The sequence below is a fragment of the Mus caroli genome, chromosome 12 (genome assembly GCF_900094665.2).
Source record: "Mus caroli chromosome 12, CAROLI_EIJ_v1.1, whole genome shotgun sequence".
Classification (NCBI taxonomy): Eukaryota; Metazoa; Chordata; class Mammalia; order Rodentia; family Muridae; genus Mus; species Mus caroli.
Window position 1 is genome coordinate 8,021,437 of NC_034581.1, and position 21,590 is coordinate 8,043,026.

At 41.5% G+C, this 21,590-nt stretch overlaps 1 protein-coding gene across 1 annotated transcript in view; it reads right to left on the bottom strand.

The window, feature by feature from the left end:
• Vsnl1 (visinin like 1) overlaps positions 1–21,590 on the bottom strand; it is a 113,897-nt gene that overhangs the window by 42,705 nt on the left and 49,602 nt on the right. The window contains exon 2 of the mRNA XM_021179367.2: positions 20,215–20,381. Within this exon, the coding sequence (XP_021035026.1) occupies positions 20,215–20,376 (162 nt within the window). The 5' untranslated portion in view covers positions 20,377–20,381. The remainder of the gene's footprint in view (positions 1–20,214; positions 20,382–21,590) is intronic.

Consider the following 21,590-nt stretch of genomic DNA (forward strand, 5'->3'; position numbering starts at 1 on the left):
TCTCTTCTCTTCTCTCTTCTCTTCTCTCCTCTCCCTCCTCTCCCCTCCCCTCCCCTTCTTTTCTCTCTTCTCTTCTCTCTTCTCTTCTCTCCTCTCCCTCCCCTCCTCTCTTCCCTCTTTCCTTCCACAACCTCCATTTTTCTTTCTTTTTTTGATGCAATTCATGTATTCCAAGCTGTTCTTAAATTTATATAGCTAGAGATTACCTCAAATTCCTTATCTTCCTGTCTCCGTCTCCCAAGGTTTGGGATTTCAGGCATGATCCACTTCATCCTTTAGTGCCTAAATTTCAGTTGACCTTGCCATAGCCCTTTAAGTTGCAAAAGCTAGTCATTTTAGTTAGGTGAGTAAATGAATACCTGGGAGGGGAGGGATGTATGTATACTTTGCTTATGAGCAACAGGGTGAACAGTGAGACAATGTGTAGAGGAGCTGTAGACAAGCCAGGCTGCCCACTTGGTGATAAAGGAAGCATCTAGTGCATATGGCACCAACTGCCACTTGCACAGGAAATCAGGGACTTGTGATGAGTGAAGCCGGCTTACTGTAAAGGGGACAATTATCTGAGAAAGTCCTTCAAGTTTATGGAGCCCCACCAACCGTTATAATGAGAAAATGGGTCAAAGAAAAGTGTCTGTCCTGTGGTCTCATGGGCCCAAATGTCAAGAGTCTACACAGCTGCCCAGGTATGTCTGAATACCAGCCTATAGCCAACATCTGAACTTGGCCCTAACGACCTCATAGATGTAAGTTTTCCAAGAACATCACTAACCTTTTAAGCTGATTTCTCTCTTTTCTGTAGTTTCTCCTTTCTACCTCAGTTAATAGGACTGTCTGTAGTTGAGACCCTCATTACAGGGCAGATGGTGAGGTAGTGAGTGCTATCTCCATAATTTAGTTGAAGAGACCAAGACTCTAAGCATTTATGCCACTTGTTTAAGGGCATGCACTAAGTCAGAGCTGGGAAATCCAGAGTTGGAGCTTGTACCCAGCTTAGTCATTCATTCACCTGTGGTGATTTCAACCATATCACTTTCTGTCCCTATGCTTCAGGGACTTGGGTGCAAAATGCTTAGCATAACAGCACCTAGAGTCCAAGGCTATCACACAAATGAAATAAATAACATAGACAATAGGCACCCAATCACTCTTGGCCACAGTAAGTGCTTCATGGGTGATTCTAGTCTCATTGTTTTTGGCACTCTATTCTGTCTCCCAGGATCTTGTCTGTTTCTCTCAGAATGACTGACTACCTGACACATAGTAGGGATCCAAGAGATGCCCCTTTATCTTTCTTTCTTTCTTTCTTTCTTTCAAAAAAATTCATTATTTATTTATGTCTGACTGTGTGTGTGTGTGTGTGTGTGTGTGTGTGTGTGTGTGTGTGTGTGTGTGCGTATGCACAGGGAGGCAAGCAGAGGGTGTTTGAATCTCTTGGACCTTGAGTTAGAGGTTGTGAGTCATTCAGATGTGCATACTTGCAAGAGTAGGAGGCTCTCCCAGCAGCTGAGGCAAGTCTTCATTTTCCCTTTGTCTTTCTGCAATAATCTCAGTGCTTTATGGAGCAGAACTTTCAGCAGTCTTGAGAACAGAAATCAGCTCTGGTACCCCAGGATCAAAGCAAGTAGAGTTCAGGGCCTCCAAGTGCAGCCTCTGCCTGGCTGGGGTTCAGAGGGGATTCCTTGGCAACATGCAGTGGGATGCAGCACCATAGGCTTCCAACCCCATGTCACTCACACATCCCCATCCAACATCACCTTCTGTCCTCAGTAGGGCTGTTATGATAAAGGGCTGACTAATGGGCAGGAAGGGGACGTCTTGCCAATGTGCTTGTTTCCATTAGATTACAGCTGTATTTTTAGAGTGCCTGAGAAATATCTAGGATCTCGCCTTGCAAGATGATTTTCTGTTCTGGGCCTAGGAAGAAATAAATCTTACTGAAGAAAAAAAAAATAAGAAAGATTGCAAATTATTCTTGCTATGCAAAATCCCTTTTCTTTTTTTTTCTTTTCTTCTCTTTTCTTCTCTTTTCTTCTCTTTTCTTCTCTTCTCTTTTCTTCTCTTTTCTTCTCTTTTCTTCTCTTCTCTTCTCTTCTCTTCTCTTCTCTTCTCTTCTCTTCTCTTCTCTTCTCTTCTCTTCTCTTCTCTTCTCTTCTCTTCTCTTCTCTTCTCTCAGTGTTACCTGATGCACTGTGTTATGTTGAGGCTGATTTTTTTTTTCCTGAGATGCCGTCCCATCCCAGAGTCTTATCCAGGTGTTATTCATTTTCACAGCATCTTGAGCTGTTCTTACCACACTGTGTCAACGGTTTGCTCCATTCTCCCCCCCCTTTCTTCCTCAGTGTGTGTGTGCATGTGTGTGTGTGTGTGTTTGTTCGTTCTCCTAGGTGCACATATGCATGCTTATGCAGGTGGAGTCTAGAGGTCAACTTTCATATTATTTTTCAGAAGGTAGCCCCTTTATGTTTTGATGAGCTGTGTCATTGTCCTGGAGCTCACCAAGTAGAATAGGCTGGCTGTTCAGTGTATCCCAGGGGTCCTTTTGCTTCTGCCTCTCTAGCATTGGGATTGAAAGTGTCACTACCTCCAGCTTCAAAATTTTTATTGATTCTTTGAGAGTTCCTTATATGCATACAATATGTATTGATCATATTCTCCTTTATATCCTCCTATATTTTTCAGAATTTCCCCTTCAAAACTTCAGAAATATGTGTCTCCCTTTTGAATGTACTAATTCACCAAGTCTCCTTAGTGAAGTTTGCATGTACGTGGATGTAGGGCTAATTCTCCATTCAAGCATGGATGACAATGCCCAGCTTTCTTATGTGGATTCTGGGAGTTGAGCTTAGGTCCTCATGTTTGAGTGTCAGGTACTTTAACAATTAAGCTATCTTCTGTATTCTTGGTCATGTTCAAATTAACTGAGCTCTTGAGGGCAGGGGTCTCAATTGCTGACTCCATCCAGGATCACCAGCTTTTAAATCAGGGCTTTCTTTGAATAGATAGATGCTCAACAATGCTTAATGACTGAATGATACAAAAGTGATTGAACGGATATATACCTGAAATATAAAGACCAAACAGCTACATTGTATCAGTAAGTCTTTCTGCAAGTGACATTACAGGTCCAAACACCTGTGTCTCAGCAGACCTCAACCCATAGATTGGCATTTGGGTCTTATCCCATGCCTCATTTGCCTAAAGCTACTTCATGCCTCTGTGTATATGATATTCATGTTACAAAGACAAATAATCTCCCCTGACATCACATTGAGGAAACACCAGACTAGGCAGCATACCATGTAGGACTCCCGAGGAGGGATTAGGCTTAGGAGCAGGTGATGGGGATGGAAACAGGGAATAGGGTATTTTCCAGGTCAAACTAGAGATAGTAGTTTCTCTTATTTTTAGAGTAGAGTCTATTCTTCTTCCTGTGGCATACAGACTGAACAATAAGTGGGATTTCTTTGCGTAATACATTATTTGCATGACTTTTCCACCAGCTCCAGCAAAGCCAAGGAAGTTGTCATGTCCCCCCTGAGGAGCAGAGAAAGATAAATCTGCAACACACACTGGGAGTCTATTGTGTCTGTGAGGACCTCTAACCCATCCACAAGGAAGCTCAAATAACCAATTAGCTTCCTTCTCTTACCAGCTCTGTGTTTTTCTTCCTACCTACTCATTTTGTCACACTAGTAAGCCACTGAGGTTCTGTGAATCAGAGCAAGTTTCAGAGTGTATGGGTCGGGGTGGAAGACTGGGGAGCAGGAGGGAAAGGCCCCAGTGACCAGGGAGCAGAGCCACCTACCAGTTTAGACGTGTCCATGAGAGAAAAAGAATTTCTAGTCATGTTAAAGCCAGAGGAATCTATGTCATGTTCAGCAGGTCCTAAGTTAGGCACCCACATAAAGGAATCGAATCTTTATGTATGAAAATGTGTGTGTGCGTGTGTGTGCGTGTGTGTGTGCGTGTGTGTGTGTGTGTGTATGCATGCACATGTGCAATGCATACCTATAGAATCGTTTACACCCTCTCAGCAAGTTCTTTCTGTCTCCTGCATGAATTCAACTGTGATTTGATATAGGACTCATTAACCCATTTGATAATAAATATGTGTCCATATATACATTTATAATATAGAGTAATAGGAAATGTGCAATGTCTTTAAAATGTCAAAAATAAATGATGAGGGCAACGTTTAGGAAAGTGGCTGTGCTTATATGACACACCATTACAATTCTGTTAATCAGAGTTCTGCCACAGAGAGACTGTCAATCTGGCTTTGAGGACTTTTGTATTGAGATGGTAGATATGGTGTCCAATGGGATCCCTTTTTAAATGTCACTATCATGTCTTTACCTCAGAAGCTGAACAGACAATAGCCCCAGTGCTCTTCACCCCTGAGGACAGGACTTAACTCTTCCCAATTGGTCTGGTATTATGTAATCTCTCCCAAAGCCAGCCAAAGCTTCATCTTGCCAGTTACCCTGGCAACCCAGCTGTGTCATCTTGAAAGATGTCTGCAGGCACTGGCTTCTGAGTCTGCCAGAGACTTGACTTGGGCTGAGTCGTGAAAGCCACAACATATTAACTGCAACACGATGTCATCATTGATTGTGCTCCTGGTAGACATGTCACAATGGTTAAAAAAAATCATGGACAAAAATAAGCCCTGGCCTGACTATGTGGTGGAACTTACTCACAATGCAGGCAAAGCTTTCTATTTTGGGAGACCATCTATGTCTTGTGTGGTTTACTTTGCCTTTCTTCTACAAGAAAAAAAGCCTTTCATTTTTTTTTGCACTTTTCCTTGAAAATCTCATTTCCAACAAAAATGTAAGCAGCCTCATTTTCATCAGCCGTCCCTTTCATATTGAGGGTCTTTAGTTTTATAGTTTATCCTTTCATTTCCTCCTTGGGAAAATAATATTTAAGGAAGTTCCTTGATGGGAAATTGTCTAATGTATTCATAAGGAAATCAGCTTGTCACTTGACTGAGAGAATAGGGCATCATATTTTCCTGCCTTCTTGCCCCAAATTCTATTTATTTAAGCATTCTATATGGAGAGTGCCACTCTGAGCCTCTGGAGTTTACTGCTCTGAACTGTATGCTTTGAGATGCTTTTATTCCTTTCATTTAGTCTTTGAATTAAATTTCAGTTAAGTTACAAGCAGTGTTTTTACTCATTCATTAATTCATCTTCTCAGCTAATTAACTTCATTATAGGACACTAGAGGATCAGTCATGAATAAGCTGTGGGCTCTACTCTACTGGGTAACTGGAAAGGGAGAAAGCCATGATATTAACTGATCCATGCTACAGGAATCATTGATCTAGCAGAGATCTAGTGACAGGCTTATGCAATTCTAGAATCTAGGCATTGAAGGGAAATTTGCAAGGGAAGAAACATTCCTATCTCCCTCCTCCCTTTCCACCATTCTCCCCCAACTTCAGCCACCCCAAACTTCTCTCTCTGTATCTTCAGCATTATCCTCATTCCCATCTATGTTTCTAAGGGTCGTGTTTCTTTCTATACCTCCAGAACAAAGTAGGAGATCAAAAAACCCTTTCACATAGTCACAGTTCCTCTTTGCAGGCTTTTTAATCCTTCTTAATAGACCAAGAGCCTAGGATCCTAAGAGACTTGTAACTCTCTGACTCCATAGCTTATCCTTGCCCAGGCACCAGGGCTCCTTGACTCTTATCCCACTCTTCCGTGCATTTATTTGAGTACTTTTTCTTTCAAGGAGTATCAGAGCCTGTTAAGATTGGTCTCACCTGTGTATTTTGTTGGGGAGTCAGGTTGGCATTTCTCCTCAGTCAATATGACATTGTCTATTATAGTAGCACAGAGACAGGTTTCATCTATCGTGACCCACAACGCCACATAATAAACAGATTCTTTGTCAACTGCACCAGTGTAGCCTCTGCTTTCAGTCCCCTCCCACTTATACGGGAGTCATGGCAGCTGGATCAGATTAGGTGTTATGGTAGGCCCTTATGCATGTGCTGAAAGCCAAGATGGCTTTCTAACATTGGAAAAGGGGCAGTTGTCACTTGAGGTGGAAACTTGAGGCTGAACAAAGAGAAAGATATGCAAAAGGAGGATAGTGTCTTCTCTCATGATCTCATCACCATGAGAAGGGTTATTAGCACTTACTAAATACTTGAATGGTAGGTACATGTAGCATGGACACTACATTAGTTAATTTTGTTGTTGCTATGACAAAACACTTGAAAGAAGCAAACTTAAGAGGAGATGGATTTATTCTGGACCACAATTTGAGGGGATATACTTCATAATGAAGGTGGTTGGCTCTGTGGAATCAGAAAGCCTAAAACTGATTCTTTGTGGCTAAATAGAAAAGGAAGTGACTGATCTAGTTTAAGGATTCAATAGACTCCCCAAAACAGTGTCACCAGCTGGGGACTCGGTGTTTAAACACATGAGCCCATGGGAGATATTTCATAGTCAAGCTGTAATTGATGTGAAGAACCTTTGACAGCTGTGGGATCTGGAGATGAAGGAAGTGAAGGACCTGCCCAAGAACTTCCTGCTCCTTAGGGGCAGCACCTGGGTTTATACAGTGGGCATCTGTTCAGGGTTGCACTCTCTAATGTACCCATATTTTAAGCTGTTACCCAGCACAGGATCAGAGTGGCTGTCTGTGTTTTAGTGAAGAGATCCAAAAGCTCAGTGATAATGTGTATAACTTCACCATTTAGCTTTGTGGCCCTTAGTGATGGGAAACATATGTGGGGAAATGAGCAAAGGACAGCATCCATCCTGTTCTTCTTCCTGAAGACATGGTGGACATCACTGAGAGGACAGCCCATTTGTCTCTGGTTCCCACCTAAAGCACAGTGACCTTCCTTCACCTTGAAGAAAAAGATAATATCAGGGTCTGACTCACAGAGGAAACCCAGTTAGCCATTATGGGAACATCTGTGTTACCATTTTTAAATGTTTAATTAAAAACCAGTATCCACATCTTTCTTGGGAAGTCTTCATGAACTCTGTATGGACTAGAGGCTCAAGCCAGGCTCATTCCTTAAGCAAGAGGTGCCACAGGGCAGGGATCTCTGGGAATTGAGCTTCAATCAGGGTGCAGCCCTGTGGCTCTGAATAGCTGACAGGAAATTCTAATGTGCCCTGGCCGGGGTCCTACCTTTCCAAGGTTGGGTTCTTACCCCTCTTTGTTCCTCCTGCTCACCACTAGCCCTGAAAAAGGGTAGTCTCTGTCTCTCCTGTTTATATCTTTACTAAGTCTCAACCATAGCTCCTACCATGCCACCTCTTAGAGAGCTGAGCCAGACTCTCTAACCTGCTGACTGTCTTCTCTCTCTTTGAGCCTCCAAAGCCCTGACTCTCCCACAAACTCATTTAGCCTTTAGTGCCCCCTTATGGCACGGGGTGTTCATGCTGACCCTCCATTGTTGAGGTTAGAAACATACACACAGACAAGTACTTGATGAACAACTTGGTCATGCTTGTCACCATCCATTTATGAGAGGGCACAACAAGAGTTCCTAAAGCTTTTTCTTTGTGGCACTAGGAGCATGGGAAGGAGAAAAAGTAACTTGTAATTGTTGGTATTGTTTATTTTGTGGTTCTAAAAGAACACAATGATAGACCACCAGCAGTGGTCTTCCTCTTCAAACATATCCTGGCAAGGGTTTCATGGCTGTCTTCTAGTATTCTTCTGGAGGCTGTTTTCACAGCATTTAGGATTCAGGCATTTTGTGCTATCAATTACCTCTATGATCTAAACTCACTCATCTCCCACCCTACTTTTACCCTGAGATCTCTTTGGTTATCTGACATTTTAGACAACCTCATAAACCATCTTGCTCTTCCCCTCACTAACCCCATGTCTTCGTGCTTGATATGAGCTTAATGATTGTGTTCCCAAAGTCATATGCTAAAATTCTGTATTTGAAGATGATGGTATTATGTTGTGATTAGGTCATGGGAATAAGATTGTCATGAATGGGTTTATAGTCTTACATAAAATGCCTTAGGGAAAATTTAGGGAGAAGACTCAGTTTGTAAAGCATCATGCAAGTATAATATTTGAGTTTGTATTCCCAGAAGCCACACAAAGCTGGATGTGGTAGTATGTATCTATAACCCTGGCACTTAATGGTAGATGGATACAGAAGAATCCCCAGAAATTTGTGGTCAACTAACCTGGTATATGTAGTGGTGAGCAATAGAAAGCCTTGTCTCAAATATGGTAAAGGGCAAGACTGAGATGGGTGTTATCCTTTGACCTCTACGTATGTGTTGTGGCGTGTTCGCTCCCTCTCACCCCCCCCCCCCAAGAGCACATTGGTTCCTTGGAAGCACCATTTTTGAATCAGAAAACAGGATCTCCACGCCAGTCCATTTTCCAGTGCCAAGAACTATGAGAAGTAAATTTTTATTGTTTATAAACTACTCAGTTAGAGGTACTTTTTCATAGCATCTCCCATGGACTAGGCAGCTGCCCTTGTGGAAATTTTAATGTTAATTGTCCTCTTATGAATCTCATTACTAAGGCAGCAAACTACTTTGATTTCAAGATGCAATGAAGTTGACCAAACTCTTTATCTAGAAACTTCTTATGTCAGACAATTGGTATTTGTCTTGCATAAATATATTTCCTATCTCTGTTTTAGCCATTTATTCAGACTGTTATATTTTTCTCTAGGCTGGGATGCTTACAGGACTGTGGATGCCTGATCCCAAGTCTTCCTACTCTAGGGCTCTTCAAAAGTAATAGATTTGCTATGGACAACACTGGTAATTGTTTTCTGAAAATTACTGACAAACATATCATTTTCCCTAAATTAGAAATAATGAGGTTCTTGGGCAATTTAGGCTTATTTTACAACTGACTTCTCTCCTTCTCTCCCCAGTGAAAACAGGACTGAGTTTGATCTGTGTGCATCCAGAGCAGGACCCAAGTTATAGTAACATGAACACAGATATAAGATGACTGCCACTAATTCCACAATGACCCTCAGAGAAGAAACTGAAAAGTGGCCAAAGGCCAAGAACCATTTCAAGTGGAGAAAAAGAAGTGAGAGGGAGACTCACCAGTGGGATCAAGGGCTTTCTTCTCTCAGGAGCTCCCTGGGTATTTCACAAGTGTGAGTACAGTCTCGTGTAGGCGGGGCCATTGAATGGAAGACCCATGGTGTCTCTGAGCCCCACTGATAGTCCACTATACAATTTCATGACTTCAAAGAGTCAGAAAACCTAGTGAAGCAAAGCAGCCTTACACTGGCACATTAATAAAAGTATTTGCATGTTCAGCTGCATCCTCTAAGAGAAACTGGCCATTTATTCTTCTCTGGGTCTATTTCCGACAACAAGTTGTTTTCAGACAACTGGCTGCAGATAACTAAGCAGAAAGCAGGTCTATTTGGCTTCACACTGGCACTATCAGATACATCCTTTTGGGTATTAATTGGTGTAGTGGATCTATTTTGTATATCCCTGTCCCATTCACACATATCTTGGTGCCCATTTGGAAAGTGGAGGAAAGTGTGACTTGGGACTTGCTGGAGCTCTTTTCAATCTTGAGCTGAGGTATGGTGTAAAAGCATTCCTTTAGGATGTGATGGTGGCAGAATTATCAATACCCCTCTAAGTACACCAACCTTATCATGAGAAAGCCAAATCCCAGGGTGGAGAAGCTGCACAAAGTGATTTCACACCCCTGAGACAGGAGAAGGTTATCACATGGACCTCTCTGGGGAGTGAGTGCTATCTCTAACTCAAGCCACACTGGTAGCTCATTATTCTCCAAATTTCACTGCAATGAAATGCAATTGGAGCCTCACACAGAACTGTATTTTCCTAGACTCTCTCCTTATTGTCTTTTCTTTGAGATTTAAGAGCTAGTTCTTGTTTTCCACATTAATTCAAGTTGAAGTGCAGCCTTAGTCATGTTGGCAAACATTCCAAATGTAAATGAATTCCAGCTTCTCGCTAGGAGTTAGAACATCCTCACTGCCCAGTCGCGATGACATTATGGCTTATGTAACAACAGTTTCCTTAAGGGATCAAAATGCAGCTGTGTATAGATACGTCCAACAATATTTTAATAACCTCTATTCTTAGTTACTTCTGATTAAGAAGCAGAATCTCACGCCTTGAAAATTGATCAGCCCTCAATTTTTTGAGCCAAAAATTCTATTATTAAAATTGATTTGAGAGCCATTGGTTGATACTAGGAGGCTAGGTCAGTTGGAAATAGGAAAGTATCTGTTGTACAAGCATGAGGACCTGAGTTTGAGTTTTCAGCACATACATAAAAGCTGGACATGGTAGTGTGTGTTTGTAACTCCAGTGCTGACATGGGTGGAAACTGGTGGAACCCTAGAGCGTATTTTCTAGCTAAATTGATATGCTCCAGGTTCAGTGAGATACCCTGTCTTGAAAATATAATGTGGAAATTAACTAAGGAAGACACCTGACATTGATTTTAAGCCTCCACGGACATGTTTTTGTGTGGCACATACACGTGCACACATTCACATGAACACATTCATACACCTCTCAGACAAACCACCTATCCATACACACATATATACTCTGCTCTCCACAAGATGAAAGCCATCTGTTGCTTCTTTTATTAAAATATTTCCTGGAGAAGCAAAGTCTTGGTGCCTTCCCAATTGTACCAACAAAGAGCTGCCTCTCAAGGAAAGAACTCATTCTAGATCTTGAATGAATCAGGGATAGTTTACTTACTCACACATACATGTACATGTGCTGCATATACATACACATAACACATACATGCAAACAGATATGTTAAACAAAGTGAAGATTAGAGAGTATATTCTCTGTGTGCATGCATGCATTTGTGTGCATGGTGTATATGTGTGATATATATACTCATGTGCAGTATACAGGGGGTATAGGAGAGGATAATGGCTGCATCCTGCTTTATTACTCTCAGCCTTATTCCCTTGAGATAAGATCTCTTGTCGAACCTGGAAGTAGGCTAGTGGATGGCATGTCCTAGGGAGGATCTTCGTGTCTCTGTTCCCCCTACCTTAGTTCTGGGGTTACAGACACACATAACAACCACAATTGGCTTTTAAATGCAGGATTTGGAGATTTGAACTGAGATCTTCAAACTTTCTCGCAGGTTCTCTCACTTGCAGAGTCATTTCCTCAGCTCAGAAATCTCAATTCTTATTTGCATGCCATTGAAGTTAACTTGAAAGTCTAGTTTAGGAGAGGGTCCTCTCTCTCTGTCTCTCTCTATCTCTTTCTTTCTTTCTTTCTTTCTTTCTTTCTTTCTTTCTTTCTTTCTTTCTTTCTTTCTTTCTTTCTTTCTTTCTTTCTTTCCTTCTTTCTTCCTTTCTTTCATCTTAGTCACAATTAGCACTCAACAACTAGTGCTAAAGGACATAGCATGTTCTGTCAATGGTTAAAAGCATTTTTTGTGACTCTTAAATTTTCTTGGGCTATGCCAATGAAAGCTGTGTGAGAGAGATATATACATTGTCATTTACTGGTAATAGAATTCTCAGAGTCTACCAAAGGATAGCTCTTGCTTAATATCTAGCCATGCTCTCAATATGTTAGCCATGCATTTTCTCCACTGTAGCTACTTGAGGTTAGCAACCTTGAGGCGTGAACTCAAGCATCTTCCAATTGCACAGTCAGCCCAAGCGACCAGTGTTGATGTTTAAGAGCCACTGATACAGGACAACATCTAGGTTTATATAGATGCTGTGACTTATAACTTGATGAAGGCACTTGTCCAAAGTTAGGCAGCAACCGGACAAGACCAAGTCCCTAAAACAAAGGTTTATAATGCAATCCTATATTTATTACATATCATGTATATATTATGTATTTATTTTAGAAAGAATGCCTTGAGTTCCAGAAGGTGGACTTTAAAAGCATAAGAGCAAAAATTGAAAGTAGAATCCTAAATCGGTGTAGAGAACCACAGGATGGATACTTTCTGAATATATTATTAACTTGAATGTGCTTGTTATTTTATTAAAATATATTTACTACAAAATACTTGGATACTTCTATCTTGATAACTTTATCTATGTTATTTATATACATGTATGTTCATGTAGTGTGTGTGTGGGTGGTGTATGCGAATGGATGGATGTGTGTGTCTATTCCTAAATGGAGACATACTTGGAGGTCAAAGGCAGATGCTGGGTGTCCTACTTTGTTGCTTTCCACTTGCCCTTGACAAAGGTTTTCTCACTGAATCTGAATCAAGGCTGTCAATCAGCAAGCTCTACAATGCTAGGGTTCCAGGCACATGTTCATATGGCTCTTGTTTTTTACATGGTTTTGGAGTCTTTGTATCAGGCCCTCATATGCTTATACCCACTGAATCATCAGGCCAGGCCGTGTAACATTTACTTTGTTATAATATCGGATGCTGGGTAATTCTGCCAATAGCTTTTTCAGGAGTAGACTTGAATGCTTTTAGCCTAGAGGGTTGTTCAAACTTTTGACACATGCATGATGTTCTATCTAAATGTACTGAACCAAATTTACTTATGGCTATCCTAGGACACATTAAACACATACGCTACAGGTTGGATATGCCTGGTCTAGGTAAGTTTTATGGAACCTCACTGATAAATTTTGCTGCAAATGAAGATGATTTTTCAAGGTGAAAATAAGCCTAGTTTCCAGCTCTTCCAGTCATGGAGCTTCCTGAAGACAAGGCATCTATCTCCACAGTACCGACTCCACAGAAAGCACAAAGGAAACAAGCTATGGATGAGGGAATGAGCCAGGCAGAGAAACTGCTCATCGATGGAGGATCTGGAAGGACATTTTCTAACACCAAATTACAGAAGCTCTTTAGGAAATGACCACTTGGAGGGGCATGGAATGATTTGGCAGGCACTCGCCTGTTATATGTGAATAAATTTTATTTAAAATTCAAACTGTTGAATCAGTGATGATCAAATTGGACTCCAGGGCACTGCCATCATCTTGCCAACATCTAGTGCCCTTTTGAGAAGAAAACTTGGGACAGTGACCTAAGCGGAGGCTCCGGAGACCTGGATTGGAGCCTAGCCAAACGTTTAGCTCTTTGGTTGTCTCTGGGAATGACAAGCCATAGGAAATGAATAAGTGAGTATCCTTTCTGGAGCAGGGTGTAAGAGTTAGGATAATGAGTGGTTGGTGGGGGACAGATTTAAAAATGACTCAGTGGTCTCTGAGATAGTTTAGTGAGTAAAGGTGTCTGCCATGTAAACCTGATAACCTGAGTTTGGTCCCCTGAATCCACATAAAGGTGGAAAAAATGACTCTATCTCTCTCTCTCTCTCTATGTTTCAGTTTGTTTGTCTGTCTGTCTGTCTCTCACACACATGCACATACACAAATACAAATACACAGACACACACACTCACACATACTTATATACATACAAACACTCATACACACACACTCTCTCTCTCTCACACATGCACTTTTTCTCTCTCTCTCCCAAACACACACACACACACACACACACACACACACACACACACACACACACACACACACACACACACACACACCTTGACTCCAATCCATATTCACTTTAGTACCTGGCTGTGGGAAAAAGGCTTTGTTCCTGGGAAGGCACAGTACTGTGTGGGAAATTCATGGTGGAAGTCGAGACAGCTCAGGCTGCATCCTGAGACCCCACTCTCCTGTTCTGGAATGCATAGTGGCTATTGTCATTTGATTAAAGTTTTGTTCTCTGCTGAATCTTCCTAAAGACTGAGTCCACCTCTGTATATCTTCCTGTATTGCCATCAAATTTGGCACATGAGATAGAACCCACTTCAGTCTTGGTTCTCTGTGAATAAAGAGTAGATCACTCACAATACAAACACAATTTATGGTGAGTTGTAAATAACTTTCACCTCCTTTATCTTTGGGACTCCAAGAGAGGTGACAAGGCTTATTATTTTCACCTATAAATAAGAAAACAGACCCAGAGAGACAGAGAATTGGCATGTGTAGCCCAGCTGAGATTGAACTGCACATCTGTTAGTTTCTAGATGCCAAAACTATTTTAACTAATGCTGTACTATTTGTGTAACTCACCTTGAGACAACCCAAACCTCTCCTGAAGTCAAACTTCTAATGTATATCAACAACTACATAGGGCTTTTTGCAGCACTGTGCTGCTATACCTTCATGGCTTTGGAACTGACCTGACTGGAGAGATGGGTGAATGAAGGAATGGTAGACACAGGCATGGAAAAGCTGGGATCCGGGTGGGCTGTTTGCTCTGATGAAGCACAGAAACCCAGAATATATATGAAGGATGAGGTGAGTTAGCTAATCTTAGTAGTCTTTGTAGGGAATAGGCTCAGTCTGCAGCCATCCAGAAAAAGGAAGCCATGGTTGATATTTTCTGCATACACTGTCAATATCTATATTCAGACCAGGGTAGAGTCTTACCATTCACATGGGTGTGAAGTAGGAGGGTTCTTGAAATGGCTGCTCATGACTACAATACATATTCATTCAGGAGTCTGTCCACTCCTCACACTGTTAGGTTTGTTCCTTGGTTTTGTTGTTACAGTGGCAAAGCAGGCTAGGAATAGACATAATCTAATCAAGACGAGGACCTAAGGATCCCAAGAGAGGGCACTTTATCCTACAGATGGTTGCTTGCTTATCTCTACAGTTTGATTATTTTTGAAAATTGCAGTGGCTTCCCTGAAAATGGATTAAATAGGCGAACTATCTTAGTTTTGTAATCTTGGTTTGGCAACCAAAATGATTGTTGGAAAGTGGAAATTCCTATGGGCAGAAAATCAGATACTTGACATTGACAAAACACAGATATTGACAAAACACAGCTCTTTTCAGCCTAGCTTCATGGGGGCAGGGAGGATACCACATAATTTGCTACAACTTTTGTGATCAGAGACACAGAAAGTCCTGGGAGTGCAGGGAGCCAGTGCCGTTCACAAGGTGCCCTTTTATTAGTTGCAGAAGGCTGAGAGTTTACCTGTGTCAACAGCAAAGGAACCTGGACCAGACTAATTTTTTAGGGCTGCCAAAATGAAGTACCAAATACTAGATGAATTAAACAAGGGAAATATGCTGTGCTGTGTGGTTCTGAAGGCTACAAATCCTCAACAAGGCATGGACAGGCCTGGTTTCTTCTGAGGTCTCTTTTTGTGACTTCCAGATGGTGTTTTCAAGGTCTTCTCTCTAGATGTCCTGCGTGAAGGTCTCTTATTTAGGGTTTTCCTGCTGTGAACAGGCACCATGACCAAGGCAACTTTTATAAGGATAGTATTTAATTGGGGCTGGCTTACAGGTTCAGAGGTTCAGTCCAATATCATCAAGGCGGGATCATGGCAGTGTCCAGGCAGGCATGATGCAGGAGGAGCTGAGAGTTCTACATCTTCATCTGATAGCCACTAAGATGAAGACTGACTGGCTAGTTAGAGGATCTCAAAGCCCACACCCACAATGACATTCTTCCTCCAACAAGGTCACAACTCCTAATAGTGCCACTCCCTGGGTCAAGCATACTCAAACAACCACACAAAAATTCCAGGCACATTGGGTGGGTGGGTGGGGTCTGTTCACTATATTTACCTTGCTTTAAGTTAATCAGCTCTTTAAAATCCCTACACTTGAATACAGATGAATTCATAGGTAATAAGGACTAAGATGTCAGTGCACAAGTAGAGAGGGGACAGAGTGCAGTTGATAAGAGGACCTTCAAAACCCATCACCCAATGAATATTTTATCTTTTAAGATTAGAGCAAAGTATTCCACCTCTCACTGTATTAGTTACTTTCTTGTGTTGATAGTCCACTTTGAAATTAGCATCTCTCCTATCCATTCTTGTCCCATCATCAAGCACGAATGCCAATCGTTCTGGAACAGTGGTTATTTGTAGCTTCTATATTAGCTCAGGAGATCCTGCAGGGCAAGGGCAACTGTTTTGAAGTTGTTGTCCAGAGATGGTTACACCACAGGGCTTCCCAAGAAGGAGCTATGCAGCCAGAAACAATACTTCCCAAAGCTGCTTTGCTTTGTGGCAGGCTCCCTGCTCACTGTTGGGTTTATGTGGACTGCAATGTTGTGGCTACATTTCTAAAGAATAAAACCTGTGTCAAACTGAGAAGCACCAAATCTAGATCTGTGTCACAAAGCTTACTCCTGTAGATGAGTGGGTTGCTGATATAGGGCAACACCACACACAGGCACACAGGCAAGGATGTAAATTACATCAGGATAGTGAGATGCCCTCCTGTACTCTCTTTATATACAACTCCACCGAGATGGCCATAGACAAGGCCAGGTAACTTCTCTTAACTGCTTAAAGGACTCCCTTCCCTCTCAGAGGTGTGAGCTCTCTTTTTCTGAGATTTATCCTGTAGTGTATTCTGTCCTTGGTACTTTAGGACTCTCATTGGGAGGCCCTACTGGGTAGGGTAGGTAATGTTTGTTTATGTATATGTGTGTATAGTGTATATGGTATGGATGTGTTTGTGTGTATGTGCCTACATATGAGAGTGTGTGAGTATGTAGGTTAGAGGTCAAGATCAGGTGTCTTCTTAAGTTTCAATTACTTATTCTCTGAGGCATTGTTTCTCACAGAACCTGAAGCTTTGCAGATTTGGCTATGTTGTCTGTCCAGTCAGTTCCAGGGAGTCCCTCTCTCCACTTCCCACAGCATTGAGCATCCCCAATCTTTAACATCTATCCTGCTTTTGCCTTTCATGATGCCAAGAAATTTGTCTTATTTTTTTAAACCTGTACTTTCACATTGTTAAAGGTCTACTTAATGAAGATGTTCTTTTACATTTGAAACTCAGAAAGGCTCTCGTTGTGAGGGCAATCGATGGTCAGGGTCATGGCTCCTGGCCTAGTGGATGAGTGTTTCCCATTGTTTAGCTTCTGTCTTAATCTTCATCATAGTTGGTTTTCGAGCAACTGAGGTGACATCTGGAATGGCAAACAGTTGAACAGCAATAGAAACTGTACAGGGATGAGAGGCTGCAGTGGGCTTTGGCTTATCAGACTGAAGTGGGCTTTGCACTGCCAGAGGCTGCAGTTAGCTTTGTTCCACCAGAAACTGTAGTAACCTTTGCTCTATCAGTGAGTTCCAGGACAGCTCTGCTCCTGACCACATAGAGAAGAATTATTTGAAGGACCCATTCTCCAGGGTTCTGCATCTAGTCTTGGTGAATACTGGCACTCTTCCGAAGTACTTAAAGGAAGTCATTTCTCATCAAGTGCCCTCTGGGCCTCTTACATAACCCTCAGCCTTTCCCCTCCTCACCCATTGGAGCTGCCTTCTGTGCCCGTATGTGGCATCGTTCTTCTGTGATTCTCCTTTGATCTCTGTCCTTGGATGACTCTGATAGGAGTTTGTCTGCTTTCTGTCTACTTGACATAAGAACTGAGTCCATATTCAAGTCTCACTGTTAAGGAGCTGAAATTAGAGGCTTCCTAGAATACCCAGAGCTTAGAAGTCTTTTGTCGCTTTTCTGAAGCAAAGTCATTGGATATGGTTGGGGTGAGAGTTGGGGCTGAAGTGGGAATAGGGGTGGCAGGTGATCCTGGTCTATGCTTCTGTGTGTCATGAAGCACAGAGGAATGTGCAATGCTTACACAGCCGAGCTTGAGGCCGAGGCTTTTGTAGTATACGAGTGACAGAGCACATTTCCTGCTTCCTCAAAGACAAAAAAAAAAGCCCCTTGGTTCTAGACAAGTAGCAACACCCTGCGCTCTCTTAATCATGACCTTCAGTGACATGAAGGTGACTTGGACACAGCTCACTTGTCTCTGATTTCCTTCATGATGACAGTAAAATGTTTCCAAGCACAGGTTAATGCCAGATGAGGAAATGGCAAAATCTGAGTCTGAAAGTGGAGGGGAGTCACCGGATGACCTAGGAAGTACATCTGTTCTACTTCTGCTCAGAATTAATTTATACCAATTATATAGTGGGCATGTCTCCTGGAATTTCTACACAAAATGCTAGTGACTAGGTACTTAGATCTTTTTAGGAATGCCATAGTGATCTTAAATTTGTGTGTGTACTATATATATAAAATATATACATTATATGTAGTAGTATATATACATAATATATATCCTATATATATAATAGTGTATACACATATACAGATGCATATGTAGATAAACACACATATTTGTGTGTGTGTGTGTATGCTTATTTTCTGCTTTTATTTTATTTTATTGCCAACTTGATACCACCAAGATTCACCTGGGAAGAGGGAATTTCAATTAAGGGTCTGCCCAGATGAGACTGGCCTTTAGCCATATCTGTGGGGAATTGTTTTGATTGTTGGTTGATGTAGAAGGGCCTATCTCACTGTGGGTGTTGCTACTCCTAGCCAGTAGTCCTAGGGTATATAAGAAAGTGGGTTGAGCATGAGCCAGAAGGAGCAAGTGTATAAGCAGTGTTCCTCTGTGGTTTCAGCTTCAGTTCCTGCCCTGACTTCCCTCAATAAAACTGTGACTTGGAAGTATAAGCCAAATAAATCCTTTAGGCAGTCTTTATCATAGCAATAGAAAAATTAACCCCTGCTCTTTGTGTATATGTGTGTGCATGTATGTGTGTGTATGCCACAGCACATATGTGGAGGTAAGAGGTTGGCTTGTGTAACTTGGTTCCCTTCCCAACATTTCATCATGTAGTTTCTGGGGATCAAACTCAGCTAGCCAAGCGTGGTGGCAAGCATCTTCACCAGCTAAGCTGTCCATAGACTTCTCATAGTGATCTTACAACATGTATACATATTTCACAATATATGTTCCTTTCTACATAAACTTGATGACACAATATTTTATATATTCTTTGGGTTCTTACATGCACACAATTGATCAGCCATCACTTGGAATGCCTGACTGTCATCAGTAGTCCATGCAATATCTGTTTATTAATTTAGTTTGGCAGCTGGTAAGCTTTTAACCCAATAAACAGCCCTATACTCACCATCCTAAAACATAGCTGAAACCTTGACAGGATCTGTACCTTACCCAGATCCCTACCTCCTCCCTCGCTCCTTCCTCTCTTCATTCCATATCCCTTCACTTTCTATTTTCTATCAACCCCTGTACTTAACTTGTAGTTCTACAAAGCTCATTTTAATTTTATTTCTGTCTAATCCCTGAACTTACTTCTGTATTTGTATTTTGCTGGAGTTCAGCTATCTTGATGGTTGTATATTTCATTTTATAAATATGCCACCGTTCATTTTCCATGCTCCTATGGTGAGTTCCAGTTTTGTTGCTGTGTACAGAGAAGCTCTGAGCATGGCCCTTCTTGAACATGTGTAAAAGTGAAAGTGCTGGATCAGAGACTTTGGTAAGTGTCCAGCCTCAGAGCTAAAGATCCTCAAAGCTCTACACAAACCTCCCACACATGGACACGCACCTGGATAGTTCACATAGCTCACCCTGACATTTGTTATAATAAAGTAATAAAAAGTGACATTTTCTACTTGGTATTTCAGTCAGAAAAGGTTAAAACAAAAAAAATTGCATCTCTTCTGCCAGTGTAACATTATGTAAGTGTCCACAAGATGGAATGCCCTAAATTACGCCAGAACCACAGTAATTCACAAACTCAGGCAAACTAGAGTGATGCCAGTGCAGCAGAAATTATATTTTGATGATAGCCAATATCCAGGAAAAGGTTAGCTTCTAAGCAGTATAAAATACAGAATCCATGTGGTAGACAGTGATGACTCAATGTATGTAATACCCTCTGCTTTTATATGAGCTGGGCTGGGACTCTAAGTCCTTACTGGAGGCAGGAGAACCTTTCTTGGTGAAAGATCACTCACAAGTACATTCTCTTTAGTGGAGAGAGAGAAAAAATATGTGTACTTCACATATTTCTCTATGCAAGTGTGATCAGGAGACACTATTTCTGAGACTTTAATGGCTCTTTCAGCAGTAACTTTCACCAGCTAAAGCCATATATAGTATTTTAGCAATTATTTTTTTCTTGTTCAGAAATTTGCTTCGCTTATCTCTAGAAACACACACACACACACACACACACACACACACACACACACACACACACAGGCTAACACATGCAGGCATGCATGCATCTTTGCATCAAAACTGCCATTTAAAGGTTAGAATGGAAAGCCAGCAGAGCTGTTTCTAGCCAGCTAGTGCTCATTTGGAGTAGAAACGGTCGGCATCCCGTACCTTCACATAGAGCTGCTGGAACTCCTCGAGGTTCAGCCTCCCGCTCGGACAGTCCTTGAGGAAGCCCTTGTACCACTGCTTAAGCTCATGCTCATTGAACTCAGTGCTCTTCACCAGGTCCTCCATGACTTCTGGGGCCAGTTTGCTATTCTGTTTCCCCATTTTGCCTGCAGAAAACCACATTGAAAAAGTTAGCACTGTTGACTGTGAGGGTCTTTTGGTCAGAACTCACTTCTGCCTGTCTAATCACAGTCTCTCCATGTCTGCATCCTTCCCCTTCGTTCTAGAATAGCCAGGAACAGGAAAACCCCTTTGGACAAGCCTGAGGTCTGTGCAGCTCATCCTCTTTGTCATTATGTCATCTGTCACATGGCATTGACTCTCTATGGAAACCAGACAGCCATTGTTCCTGATGTTCATGTTAGGTGTATGGAGCTTGTTTGCTACTCCTGTGAATTATAGTTCACTAACACTTGACACCCACACACCTAATTCCACATAGATTTTGCAGGGTTATTGAGGGATATATGGACAAGAACCACGGGAGGACCTTGTAACCAAATGTTTAAGAAGGTATTTGGAAATCCTGATCATCTACCATAGGTGTCTCAGTTGGATGAATTCCAAAGATAGGGTTTTTTTTTGGGGGGGGGGAGGAGCAGAATAATAATAGCCCATTTTGATTAGTCCAGTTCTAACTCATCTCATCTCTAGACATTTCCTACAAGACTGTCATCAGCATTGGCTTTTTCTAAAGACTGGTTAGTGAATTTCTATTGACTAAACTCCACTTTGTTATTTTTAATCATTCAAAGTTAAAATAACAGTGCATAAAGTCATGTCTCCTACATGAGTTGTATGTTTGCATATTCAAGAGCAGAGCAGAGTGTGGGGGGGACAGGTCAGGTTCAGAATTTGTGGGTTGTCACCTTGATTTATAATTAACTAGGCGTGCTAGTTACAGAAATATTAATTACTGTCCTCTCTCAAGTTCTTCATAAAGTAAATTGGCAAGATATAAAAAAAATCCAGCTTTATTGTGATGGCCAATCAAGACATAAATAGCTAGGCAAAGATTAAGAAGAATAACTTGAAATTAAAATAGTTGTACTTTTGCTAGATCACAATTCTTTATGAATCCTTTTAAATGTTGTTTTATAATAACAAAATAATTAAAACGTTTCCAATAAGCCACAATGTGACTGAAAAAATTTATGAAAAAATGAGGCTACATCAGAAGGAGAAAAGTAGCAGATCTTTAGGATATAGTGAACAGAGAGATTTAGGTTTTAAAGAATGTGATCAAATGGGCCAGTTATTCTATGCACTCTGAGCAGGTCTATACTTTCAACAGCCCTGAGGGGAAAATGTCATCT